Raw genomic sequence first — 14296 nt, forward strand, 5'->3', positions numbered from 1 at the left:
TAGTGATTTCAATCAGGGATAGAGCAAGAAAATACAAGTTTTTACTCATGCCAGCTGCTTTGTTGCCCATTTTTGATATCATAATCATTCATTATTGCCTGGTCAAACCTAAAACAACTGTTCTAAGAGTTTTGCTGGTTTCTATTAAACCAACAACAACAGAAAGAAAAAACACCAAGGTCTCTCAATCAAGAGATTTTTGTAATTTTAATTAATGGAGTCTTAGAAACAAGATGAATGGAAGCTCTGAAGGGGATTTCAGTCCTTCAGACTGTAGGGTAAATAACTGGGGAAGAAGAAGCAAGACAATGATATACACTCATATTTACAAGTTAGTTATAGAGGAGCCTTACATCACACAGGAAAAAGATTAATCTGCAAGGTTAGTTTTGCAGAAAAACTGGCAAAACACCTCACTACACAGCTGGCACAGGGTATTGTATAAGCTAGGTGTGAATACAAAATTGGCACAGAAAACAAGATGCTTGCAAATTCCCAGGGAGGACTTAATGAAGTCTCTTCTTAAAAAGCTATTCTAAAATAAGCCAAGACAAGCATGACTTATCCTACATCATGCACTGTAATTTGCTTGTGGCTTCATTATTTTTTTTTGAACAGGCAAAACTGCAACACAACCCCCAAATCCTTGCTGAAAATTTAGGTGCTTGAAATCACAAGCTTAAGAGTCTTCTGACCAAAGAGGTGTTTCACAAAAGAGAGGTCAGGCCGTGAAGGGATGTGCTGGATTGTGAGATGATGGGATTTGAAACCCTGAATCTGAGAGTAGTATGCTTGCCTGCATCTAACTGCTCAAATGCAAGTGATGCCTTCTCAGAGGGAATATGCCCACAGTGTGAATAACAATTTGGTATCTACACACCACTCGCTTTGGCAGGTGATATTTAGAAAAGCTAAACCACAATTCTAAATAAAAGTGCTTGGTCAATGATCCTTAGTAAAGCAGATTTCTTACTGCATACAGTGCAGTCTCTCTACAATTTAGTTTCCAAAGTGAGTAAATCATGAAAGGCAGATGCATTCAGATGAAATTAAATCACCAATATCCACTTCACTTACAAATGAAACCGTTTGCTTACTCTATATGCATTCACTTCATTGGGGCAAATGCTCAAATGTTCCAACAAAGCAGTTTTCTGCCTGCAACATTTATTAATATCAACAATTTGAATGATAGGCTGCAGAATGTTAGTTATAAATTTAATTTCAAACTCATCAATGCAGACCAGGAAATCATTAAAAGAGTTAACAGTAATGTAATCAGGAAACAGAAAGCTTGATTTGATCAGCCAGCCCAATCAAAGCAGCTTTACTTTTGAAATCCTGCATATTCAGGGCTTAGCAACAAACTATTCAAAATAGCGTGTCAAGTCCAGAAGCATTTATAGAATGTATTCGAGGAAAGATCCACACAGACAATCTTTCACACAAAGAGACAAGATTCACAGAATGCATTACAAGGCCCTTAGTGCCATGGTTTAGTGGTGGTAGATTGGCAGTCCCAGGCTAACAGTTGGACTTGATAATCTTAAAGGTCCTTCCAACCTAGTTGATTCTATGATTTGCTATTATTTACTTAGCTCACTAGCAGGGAAAAGTACATCAACATACCTGTTTTATTTTGTTTCCAATAAAAATGACTGCAGCTTAAGTATTTAAATTCTCAACTCAAACCACTGTGCTTGATCAGAGAAACACGGAAAATGCTTTCAGTTTGTAAAGAATTAGGTAACACATGACAGTAAGGCATGAGGCACCATTTGCAAACTTCAGCAGAGACTATAGCAGTGGTATATAGAGTTCACTTACATTTTAGACTCTGCTAGATACAACATGACATTTACTTATGCCTTTTAATTAATGCAGTGTGCAAGACCTTCACTGAAATTTGTATTCGAGCAATATAAAAACATCACTCAAAGAATTAAGTGCTTAATCCTATGCTCCTCTGAGCTGAAGTAACTACACACCTGACTGTGCACCAAAGAGATCTTGCTGCATGTTTTCATGACTAATCATATTCAATTGTTCATGGGAATAGGGCCAAGCATTTCAAAATTAATAAGCTTCCCATATAGTCTAAGCAGCTAACAAGAACATACTCAGTACTAGAAAGTTACAGTCATCATTTAATGTGGGGCTGGTCTGTCAAACTAAAATGTGTGGTAGAAAACAGTGTGCCTCTGTTGCTTTTCTACAGATTATTGCTTTTTGTATTTTTACTTTCCAGCTGATTAGGGGCACTGAGGAGTCATGTAACATGGATCTTCAGTAGGTAATAAAGGTATCTCTTTGTTTCAAGACAAATCTTGCTTTGATTCTTTCATTTGGTCTTCATTGGACTGAAATGTCTAACATGAGTACAGTAAATCAACTCAGGTTTAATGGTCAAAGTTCAATTACCCAGTACAAACTATTTGTTCTGTGGGATAGAAACGAACACAAGGGTATCAAAGATGAAGTTAAAAGCAACATTTATCAAACATGGATTAAATGAAGCAAATATTCCTTGATCAGAATTCCATCTTATTTCTTTTGAAGGACCCTGACAGCTTTGATTTTCACAGCCTCTAAGATCATGACATCAAGATACTGAAATTTTAAGAAATAAAAAATTATGCCATGACTCTTCATTTTCTGCATTGTTGCCTTTGGAACAGATTACAATTTTCTATTATTTTTCAGTGAAGAAGGAAAAAAAAAAATATCACAAGAATGGTTAGTTGAGGTTTTAATCTTTGCTGCCCACTGCACCACAGGACTGTGATGCACGACCCTGACCTTTCGCAGCCTGGTATATTTTGACTGTTTGCCCACTCAGCTCCATCCCTACATTTCAGTGAGGCCATAAACAAGAAATGTGGAATGGCATGCCCAGCAAATCACAGAATGCTGAAAAGGTCAAAATAGTAGTGCTGAATGTTTCTACTCTGTAATTTACAGAATATATGAGGCATTTACAGCCTAATAACTCATTCACATGACAAACACTGTAAAGAGAATGTAAAATGGCAGATCATGAATTCCTTCCAGTGACAGTGTTCCTAACAAGCACAGAAAAGGATGCAAACTTTGCCCTGTGGTTCTCTTTTCTGAAACATTAATATTGCCTGACTTTCAATGAACAACAGCATATGTCTGTGGACTGTGCAGTCAAAAACTCTGTGTTTGCAGTCAGGCTCAGAATCCAACAGGCAAGGTCCCTGAGGAAAAGGTCCTGGTCAAAGCCTTCCTGATCTCTGCTCCTTCTTGCCTTCTCAGGGCATTTCCCCAATACAAGGTGATTTTATTGTCACAACATTCCTGGAAACTAGAGAAGTAATTTCTTCACTTCAGAAGAAGAATGTCCTGGCCAAGGTCAGGAGAACTGTAGCAGAACAACCCCCCCACAGCTGTTACTAACAGCCCCTGATCCCCTGCTCTCCACTAAGATCATCTGTTGAACATAATTTTTGCAGAAACAAATTGTGCCCATTTCTCAGACACACATCAAATGCTGTAAATGCAGAAACCAAACAAGACACCCTTTAAGCAAGTTCAGCACAGCTGCATGTCTGTGGCAGTTGAAGTGCTGGTTGTACGTGTTAATGACAGCTCAGTCCTAGTGAAGTGCTGAAGATGTTATGCCCTGCACACCCCTTTGCACATCACCACCTTCGGGGAAAGTTTTACTGGTGCAAGATGGTTTCAGGCATTCTTCACTCATAACCTAGATAATGCCTTTGAACAGCTGTAAGCCAGGACATAGCAGAGTGTTTCTTTGCTACTATCTTGAAAAAAAGAAAAGAACACAACAGATTCATCTCTAGCATTGCTGTTTCAAACCAAACTGCAAGGATATGTATCTGACACCAGTTCATCCATTTTTCCTATAAACACAGCATCAGTTTGTCCGCAGAATTATATATAAGATCACCCAAACAGCCACTGAAATTGATGCAAGCAATAAACAGTTTATAGAAGACCAAGAGAAAAACTTGGGAAGTGCCAGATTTTCCTTTCTGGCACATCTGTGCCAATCCCATAGATCTCAATCGATGTAAAATCCAGGATCAATAGCCAGATTTTGGCCCTGTCTTTCCAGGTCCATTAAACCAAAGAAATAAGTGCGCCAATAAACTCTTCTCTGTTGCACAGATACAAATCTGTATTAGCTATACAAATGCAAAACAAGTGTGGATTTACACCAACTGAACAACAGATCGCAACCTCAAGTCTCTGAAGTACAGCATTTTACCATTATCCCCAGGAGAAGCAGCGATATTACCAACACACCAAATTAGCATCAAAGCATTAATGGTAATACACTTAGGGTATTTAGGGAACTACTTCTAAACAAACGTCAGACAATTTGTCTCTAATATTCCTTGCAGACAAGTACAAAATGATTGTAAGAGATGCAGGTCTTGCCTCCTTTCATACAGGCACGTATGGCTGAAATAGCTGTGGAGCTGTATCCCCTCTGCTGCAGAGGAAGGCAGGTCCTAAAGAACAGACCCTTGATTCCTCATACTTTCCTAGTAAAAATTTTCTTTTGTGTATTTCTGTACAGGAATGTGAAGCTTTTGGTATTACAGTCTGCACTGTTGGGAGGAAAAATTTTCCAGCACTGAGTCTGGGGTCATTTACACAGCAAGTCTGTAGCCTCTTGAGGGGAAGGGAATAGCATGTGAGGTTTGATCTCCTGTGGAAAGAAAGGAAAGATGTCCTGGTGTAGTCGTGGGAGGAGGTAGATGTAGTGGAGAGCCCTGGATGCCTGGAAGACGGTATGGACGACATAACAGTGAGGGTACCAGCTTGCTCCTCTAAACAGCAACAGTGCATGAGGGACATGGCTACAAGATGAGAGTGCAGCAGGGGGACAGCTGGGGATGAAGGGGATTGTTTTTTCCTGTGCTGGGGTGGAGGGGATGCAAACCACACACCTTCTCTGCCTTCAGTCCAACCTCCCCTCTGCTCTGCCATTCAGTGTACACAGACCCAGATCTCTGCTATGGGGGTAGGGGTTATTCCACCCAGACAGAATAAGACAGCAGGATATGATCTGAGGCAAGACTGCTACGCATCGCACATGCAGTCCTTGCACAAGGGAAGAGCAACTGAGTCTCCACAGACAACTTTCAGTTTCCTGTTTGTACGGTACTCACTTGGATGGTGCACCAAAAGCTACTACTTCATTTAAAATATTATTACTTTTACTAGTATTTACAGACTATTCTGGCAGGAAAAGTAGCTGTATCTTCAAAAGCTGGATTCAGCAGGAAAAAAAAAAGAAAAAGAAAAACGAAAAGAAAAAGGAAAAGGTACAGTTGATTACTGCTGATTGCGATTGCATTTCCCAAGCAGAACAAATGCAGTGCACATACAGGTGAATATAATCTCCTACCAAGGCTGCTCTTTATAAGATTCTAGTTTCATACATTTATCATTTTGTACTGATGGATCCATTAGGTGAAATCAAAGCTGAGATCCCAGTTAATTATCTCAATTAGAGCTTTTTATTTTTGGAAGACACAAAGAAGGAGGGATCTACATCAAAACCGTCAGCTGTTCTCAGAGAATGGGCAAAGAGAATGGGAAATTCCCCTTGTTTTTACGCTAAGAGAAGGGACATCCAATTTGATGGTCAACAGTCTCTATACAAGGTATTCCCAGGATAACCCCCCAGAATCTAATCAGGCTATCAGCTTTCAGCAGTCAGTCTAAACATGCTCTATGATGACTCCGGCACCAGCTGCAAAAGCCCAGCACGACTGTGCCCTCATCTTGCTCCCACTGCACTCTCAGAACTCCTTGAAGATGTGTATCTGGGCTGCCACCACATTTCACACAGAGTAACAAGAGCTCCAACTCTCAACAGAAAAGCAGGGAGAAAAATAATACTTAAAAAAAAAAATCTAAAATTTGCAGCTGTCTCCTCCTTGCCCTCTAAGCTTTAATTTCATCCTCCACAAACATCCCTTCTTGGTCTCAGCTTCACCTTTTTCCCAGTTCAGCCTCTTTGCTCACTCAGAGCCCATTTGTGTCAGGTCACCTCTGATTCCTCAAGGTTTGTCTTTTTTGTGCTGCCCCAATTGAGCAGAGGGAGCAGGAGCAGGAGCAGTGCAGGGAGAGAGGGCTCCTGCCCTCCAACAGGTGCAAAGCTCTGGATTTGGCCAAACTCACAGAAACCCAGATCTTGATGTGAGAGCCTCTGCTAAGCCCTAGGCTGGAAAATGCCTGGTGGGAACTGAGGGAAAGAAAGGCAGAAGTGTAGCATGTAGCTACCAGCATCTAAAATACCTGTTTTTCATTATGTACCTGCTACAGTATTGAGCGGCCATCATCTGTGATCATTTAAGCAACGAGCAAATGGAAAGACGGTGCACAACACCTGGAGACCTGATCATGGGAGAGTGTGTCAGTGCTCTTTTCACACTGCAGACACACTAATGAGGATTCCTCCCCAAGTTTTAAATAACTTGATCAATTTGAATTACTTTCAAATTTTCTGCATTGCTCTTTGTCCAAGAACACCACCCTACTCAGATGTTTATCAAATACCTGTATCTTGAATAGAAAGAAAGCACGATGCGATCAGCAAGTCAGTAATGACAGACACTGCTGGACGGTCTCAAACAGACAGGCTGGGTATGAAATGGATGTCTCCAAAATATCTTCCAGATTTTTTAAAATCATTATTATTTATTTTTAAAAGAAGAGGGGTCTAAACAAAAACCAGACTGTGATCAATGAATGTAGTACCTTAAAGCTGTCAGGAAATGCATGCATGTTCACTCTCAAATGACTGCTTCCAGCCTGTGCTTCAAATACAAAGGGCCTTCCCCACCCACCCCTTTTTTTCTTTTTTAACTATTTTTTTCTATTCCCACACCTGTCAGCAGATGGAATATGGTCTATTCCCTTGTGCTTGTATTACAGTAGCTTTATTGATCTGCTTAATAACTACTCCCAGTGAACTGCACTGTTAAATCTCTTAGAAACAAGATCTTTCTGAACAGGTCAGCTATCAGCAAAAACGACAATCTTCATAGACTATGTGTTTTCTTTCCTCAGCATCTTTAGAAATGGAGAAACTACATGATAACAGTTAAACCCCTTGAAATTTTCTCTATTCAGTAAAAGAATTAACAGATGTTTCTCACTTTGTTTTCCAAGACTCTTGCTACATTGAGTAAATGCCTGAAAACCAGTACATAACTGAAAAGCAAATGATACATTAACGATGTGTTCAATTAATATGGCCTCAAACATGCAAACATTCATTCCAGTCTTGACTAACTTATTTGTAAGGAAAACATTAACACATGCTGCAAGAACTGACAGACAGACTTGGCTTCTATTTCAATACTGTATTTTCAGTCTTTTTGGTGCTTTGTGGAACACGCAAGTGTAAAACAGCAGACATGGTGTACACTGGATGACGCTGGGAGAAGTTTATACAGAGGCTAGCTAGCTACAGCTCCCGCAACATCCTTCCAGAACTCTGTCCAGCCAAGAATCAGCAGAGCACAGCTGTGCTTCCTGTCTTCTGCAAATGCTTATGCCCCTTCCATGCTGCTTTAACACCAGCTGAGGGCTGGCAGTGCAAAAACTCACAGCAACCTATCTGATGACACTGATCAGATTTTGGCTTCTTCATGCTATCAGAATCATGCAAAGGAGTCAATTCAGAGAAGAAACCCACCCTGTAATCATGTAATCAAATCACAAACGATTGGTTAGTTTTCTTTCCATGTTTTCAAAGTGCTAGGAGTGAACAAAGTTAGCTGGAGAAGAATCTTTGAAAGTGTATTAAGAAATCAGCAGAGTGATGTTATCTTGAGACCTACAGCACAGCATGCTTACCCCTTACTGCAGAACAGCTGGACAGGGAAATAGATAGCACACCTTTAAAATTTAATGCACCACACAGAGTCTTGAGACTTTTGAGGTTTTGATCTTTACTTCCCTAAATCACCTAAGGAGTTTTCTAACCTCAGGGATTTGCCATGAACAATCCATGCACATGCTTAGGTTTACACCATCAATCAAAGCAATTGCAAGTTCCTGCTCTAAAAAGACTCGAGGTCTTTGAACAACTACTTTGAACCACAGCGGTATGAGCTTTAATAAATTCATGTTCAGAGCTTTGCATGGGAGACAGTCACAATTTACTAACAGAGTCTGGAGTAGAGTGTTATGGCTCAAAACTCTTCAAATGAAGTATTAAGGGCCTTCTGCTAAAGCCACATCATGTCCTGTGCAGACTTGTATGTATTTTGGTTCATACTAACACATTTGATTTTAATGTTATGAAGACAACGTAAGGATAATCACTTTTCAGGAAGAGCACGAGACTGTTAGATGAATGTCATATCTTTGCAAAACCACATAAAGAATAGTATGAATAAATATTACTTGTTAAAACTATGATAAAATAAGATTAAATGTGCTGCACCCTCTGCTATCAAGGACCATTGCTACACTGACCCCAAAGCAAAGAGCTAAAAACCAAATAAAAGGGTGTTTTGTTTTGTTTTTATGACAAGGAAGCAGCAAATGAACAATAAAAAAAATAAAAATCTGTCATTATTTTCTAGGTCAGCCCAGAGATGAAGTGATTATCTGACCTGGTAAAGCATCCAAGACACTGAAATTGTTTTGGACTTTTTCTATAGTCCTCTGGGACGCTCTTCTGTCCTCCTGTCAACCTTCCTCTCTGGCTCTGTTTCTCCAGCATAAGCAAACAGAGAAAACAAGGAAAAAAGCAAATTCCAGTTTCTGCTTCTCTCTGCCCTTGACAGGTTGGTTTTGTTCTCTGTCACATTCCAAAGGAAAACAGAAAAAGCAAAAAGTACATTCATGTTCTTAAAGAACAAGGCAGGCTCTGGACCATGTTTGAAGCCTGAAGGAGCTCTTTTATCCACTGTCAATAAGAATTGTGCATGTCTATTTTCATTTGAGTCTTCTTATAAAAGCTGAGAGCCAAAAGGTGAATACTGAAGACGGCAACGAGGTCAAATAAGCTGCTAAATAGTTAGGCCACTGCTTAGAGTTTTGGCAAGATTTTGCACTGCATTGTGCTAATTATTAAGGATAAAGACAGCAAATAATTTTTAGTCTCCTCTGCTTATAGAGCAAAGAGAGCTATTCCTTTAAAGATTAGTTTTCTAATAGAAATCTAAAATAATCTCTGAAGAACAAGAAGATGGATTAAAGTCCATTTGGTTTTTAGTTTAGTGGAATGTTCATACATGTAGAACCTCTAATAAAGCTTTTTTGGTATACTGGGTGGTTTGGCTTTATGGGCTAAAGACCCTGTAAGACATAGAAACTGTGCTTTGGTTTCTAATCAAATCCTGCAGAATGTCTCCTCTTCAAAGCTCCCAGGAGAGCTTTCAAAAAAGCATTCCAGCAGATGACCTAACACACAACTTTCTTCTCCATTCCTTTGCTGCAGCTGAGTGATTCACCTTCCTGCCAAGCTCTAGTACATGGGGAGGCTCTGAGCATATTTCAGGGGTCAGCACAGCCCCCCAGCCCCAAGTGCAGGTGGCCTCCATAAGATGAAGGGGTTCCCTGAGAATTTTCTAGCTCTGTTTGCCATTTAAAATCAGGAGGGAAATCAATTCACTTTACTGCATGTTAAAGGAATACGTTCAGGTTCTTTCATGGCATTAATCTTTTACACGTAATATGAATATGGTTTAGTGGCAATAACCAAACACATTAACATATCAGAAAAAATGCATCATATGTAAATTCCCTGATCTTAGGGGACATCTAATGGATTACATTCCAGCATATAAAGATGCAAGATTTATATTTCCCTCTAGAGATATTCCAAAATCCTATTACCAAGACGCATCTCCAAGGAGAGGAAGGGATTTGTTTGTTTTAATTTCACTTTTTTTTTTTAATCAAACCTCTTTTTAATCAGTCAGAACAGAGTGCTTCCATGCAGGAAAAAAAAATAAAAAGAAGAAATCACTGCAAAAACAACAGAGTCCCGATGGAACAGGCAAACTTCGAAGAGAAAACAGAAGATGGAATAAAAATACAGGAAACAGATGTATACTCTTTAAGTGCCTTTATTACACAGATGTATGCAGGGACAGTTTGCTCCCAAATGAAATCATTGGAAAGTTGACTGCTAAGCAACTGAATTCAGTCTTTTGGGCTAATCCAAACTTCAATGAGCATGCTTTGCAACTAATTCTGGCTTTTGACTATGGCTTCAGCCCTGTTTTGTGTTTTCCTCTTTTAAGGCCGATTTCTGCTCAGCTACAGACACGAGTCTGGTGAGTGGAACCTGAGTACAGACATACATGCCTGTCTGCAGAACTCATATGGCACTGGCCCCTTCTCACATCCACAGCTGTCCTTCTGGACAAGCCCTTACAGACTCCCGAGTCAATTCACATACACAAGAAAGTTACTCTCTGAGATTGGCTAAAGTCATGTATGATTCATATATTCACCACAATTCAAGAATCACATTCATGAATACAAGCTCCATTTCTACATACTTTCAGAGCATCTTAAGCGCTTCACTGAAATTGTTAGGCACCTGTTTTAAGCATGTGCCTTTGTACTCGGCTCAAGTAGGACCCTGTAGGGTTTCACAAACAGCTTTACCACAATGTTAACAGCCCACTTAAAATGCTTCACTCTGACCTTGCTTGACTTTAAACACCTTTCCATCACGGAATCCTAACCAGCTTTGGTATAAAAGGAAAATGAGAGTCAGACTCAAAAAAAAAAAAGCCACAGCTTCAGCACAAAGTAAATAATACACATCTGCAACACACTTCTTGCCATTTAAGCTCAGGGCACCACAGTCCTCAACAGCAACTTTAATTCTGCCTCTCCAAATGAGAGATCTACTTTCAAGGAACTGAAAGAAAACCTCTGGAACTTCAAAGCTGAGTGGTTCTTTCAGCACCAAGGTGCACCGCAGTTTCCTCAAGGTTAGCAGAACTCTCCAACATTAGAGTTTCTCAACATTAGAGAAAATAGAGGCTGCCAGGTGAGACTGGGAGATGTACATTCACAGAAGAATATAAAACGGGAGCGAGAAAAGCACACAAAAGCCCTTTCTGATAAACATTCAAAACAACCTGAAAATGCACCAAAAAAAAAGTTTTACCTCAACTTTCAAAGGAATTAGCACTTCTTTTCTGAGGATATTTGTCTTAGATAGGGTGAACATCAACTGATCAATACAGCACCGATGTAGACATACATTACTCTATCAATTGTGTATTAACAAGAGCCGTAGCACTTTGTATTTAATACCCATTGTAACCAATTAGTACTGCCATCCCCTGATGTTAGAGAAGTTCATTCCCTTAAATTGCCATGGAAGTAATTTCTACAGTTATAAATGAGAAGCTGCAAATTGATTTGCATATTATAACAATATCACTAAACCTTTCTTACCATGTTCAATTTTTCCCATCTGCTACCAGAGTGGAAGTTTAGGATCTATTTTTCCCAGAAGGGGACTTACCCAGCTGGACATCTATAACAGTTGGCTGGTTCTCCATGGGGAACAATGGCTTTGGAGGTTTGTCTGTGAGTAAAGCTAGAAAAGAAAATGAGAAACTGTAATTGAAAAATTGAGACCAATGACTGCAAAAGAAAAGCTCTCTGACGTAAGCAATCAAACGTTTGGACACTTGATGGTATATAGGCTTTCATTAAATAATACAGCTGTTACACTGCCACTTTCCTAGCAGCTGACTACACAGAAATGAGTTATTTAAAGAACTACATTTTTAAAACATCAAAACAAACTCCATCTCTCACTTTTAATCTATATATAACTACATCAAACATTTTAGATTCTCACCTTGCAAAGTTAACAATTAATTCGAAATGCCAATCAAATATACTTCAGTGTGACCAGTCCCAAAACAGTATTTAGATGCTCAAAGAAAACTTACATGTACAACCTCAGGAGCTTCACACCCAGCCTACACTCCCACCCACCCACGTGGGGCACCTGGACCTCTTCCCAAAGCCTGAGAGAGGACCCTGCCTTGTGTGACACAAAAGGGTGCCCGAGAGCAGCTGGTTCTGCCAGGTGACTGCTCCAGGCAGTACGACAGCCACAGACATACAACAGGCTTTGTGACCTGCTTTGAGAGCTTATTGACAACGCAAATAGGTTTTGTGAGTTGAGGCTAGCTTGACATAAATGACTGAGTATTCCCGGAGATCGGGAGAACTGGTTTTAATCAAATACAGCATCTTGCACCACATGAAATTAAGCTTTTCAAACTTTCTTCAAAACCTTTCCAGCTGAAATTCAGCACCTGAAATTACTTGATCTGTTTGCAAAATGAACTTGCATTTTTCAACAGGAGGCTAAAGCAAAATTGCTCTGATATCCTCAGAAGCCTCAGCATTTTGACAGGAAACAAGCCTACCCAGAGGTTCATTAGCTCAAGCTGATGCTGCCCATGGCTGGGGCACCAGGTCTTCCTGAACCAAGCACAGGGAGCTTAAGCTCTACAAGCTTCTAGCCTGCTCCCAAGCCAGCATGGCATGCAGGGGAGACACCTCTCCCCCAGCCTGCTTCACCACATGTGAATGGTCCAACACACCTTCCTCAAGGCTTTAAAACAAGCTGGCTGAGTGGCTGAAGCAGAGGTGCAGCAGTCCCACCTCTGACTCACATTAGTTTCACTAATGTGGCTTTGATAACCTGCTATCAAATGACAGCGGTGTAAAAATCAGAGATAGCCGAATCATGCTGTTACCAAAAAAACCCATAAAAATCATAAGCCTACAAAACATTTTTACATCTACAGAAAAGGACAGAGATTGTATTACAGAAGATGTGCTGAGATACAACTGCTTGATTCTGCTTTACAGTTAATACTGTTTTTTAAACTCCTTAAGCAGCGATTGCCAGCACAATCCACTTCCCCAGTACCATGTAAATGAAAATGTGGTTCCTTCCATGCTTTACTTATGACAAAACAGGCATTTTGGTAACAAGCCAGCTGCTAGCATCTCAGATCAACATCATGCATGTTTGTAAGAGCTCCTTGTAACAGTTTACCCACAAGGACAACATAGGAACCTCTGCAGTGATTTCAACAGCATGTTAATAAGACAAGAACCACAAGCAGGACTCAGAATGAAAGATAAATGGGAAATTCTGTTTATGAGAATTCAGCACTTCAAATATGCTCATACAGTGCAAAGTCGCAAGACTGACCCAGAAGGAATATCAAGGCTACCTGTACAACTGCATTACTTGGGGATTACCTGTGAGAAGAAAATTTGGCAGAAACAAACAATGAATTTGCTATACTAATGCACCTAAGTCATCTGAATGTCATTAGAGAATAAGACAAAAGTACTGCCAAACCTGCATCTATAATCACAGTCTAACTACTTGCTTTTTAAAGAGTTTCAATCCTAACCAAAGCTGAAAACTTCTCAGTTTTGAGCATCAAACCCAAGGGACTTTGGAACACATTCCACTGATGATTTTTTTAAGCAATGTATGCTTTTAATATCAGTTTAGAAATCTGCTAGCAAAAAAAAAATGTTGAGACACTTATTCATAAAATTCCACTGCATCCAAAGGCAGCCAGGTACCTTTTTCTCCAACTTCTCCACAAATCACACTCTAATTCAAACAGTTTTTCACATGAAGGTCACTCCTGTCTCCATCAAAGCTCATTCCCAACACTGCAGGAAAAAAGTACATTCTCCAGGAAGTCCCAATACACTGATAGCCAGAACATTTGGTAAGTGGAAACTTGAGAGCAAGAGTACATTTTCTGTTTAACAACTGTAAGAGCTCTGCTTTTCTTACATTCCAATTCCTCCCATGAAAAAGCCCTGTCAATAAACAGTAAGTTAGCAAGAAGCAAGAGCCACTAGACTAGAATTACATTAGCTGAACTGTAACCCGCTGCCAGCGAGAAGGTGAACCTCTCCATATATATTGCCTGTCATTTCCCTTCAACTCATCACAGAAAATGAGAGGTAGCGTCATCTGGCGCTGACATCTGCTGAGGGGGAACCTCATCACTAGAGTCACAACCTGACAATATTGCTTTTCTGCAACTTTGGGTTTGGTTTCCTTATTGGGGTTGGTTTCTTTACTGGTTTTTATATTTGTCTAGGCACACTGCCTTGTAACGCCTGCTGGAAGGAGACAGGAAAAGGAAGTATTACAGAGGTTTTAAAACTTTAACAATGTCCTTAACTGCCTCTGTGCAACTGAGGTCAGTGACTGATTCAAGGAAAAAGACAAAAATTTTAGAAAATG

The 14296-nt window shown here is 39.9% G+C and overlaps 1 protein-coding gene across 11 annotated transcripts in view; it reads right to left on the reverse strand.

The window, feature by feature from the left end:
- Positions 1-14296, reverse strand: part of IL1RAPL2 (interleukin 1 receptor accessory protein like 2) — a 393109-nt gene that overhangs the window by 95301 nt on the left and 283512 nt on the right. For all 11 annotated transcript variants that reach the window (XM_061358018.1, XM_061358021.1, XM_061358015.1 and 8 more), the window contains one exon: positions 11513-11587. In XM_061358018.1, coding sequence (XP_061214002.1) covers positions 11513-11587 — 75 coding nt within the window. The remainder of the gene's footprint in view (positions 1-11512; positions 11588-14296) is intronic.

This window comes from Neopsephotus bourkii, unplaced genomic scaffold (assembly GCF_033783945.1).
Source record: "Neopsephotus bourkii isolate Nb327-2 ecotype Australia unplaced genomic scaffold, CSIRO-AGI_Nbou_v1 NB_936, whole genome shotgun sequence".
Taxonomy (NCBI): domain Eukaryota; kingdom Metazoa; phylum Chordata; class Aves; order Psittaciformes; family Psittacidae; genus Neopsephotus; species Neopsephotus bourkii.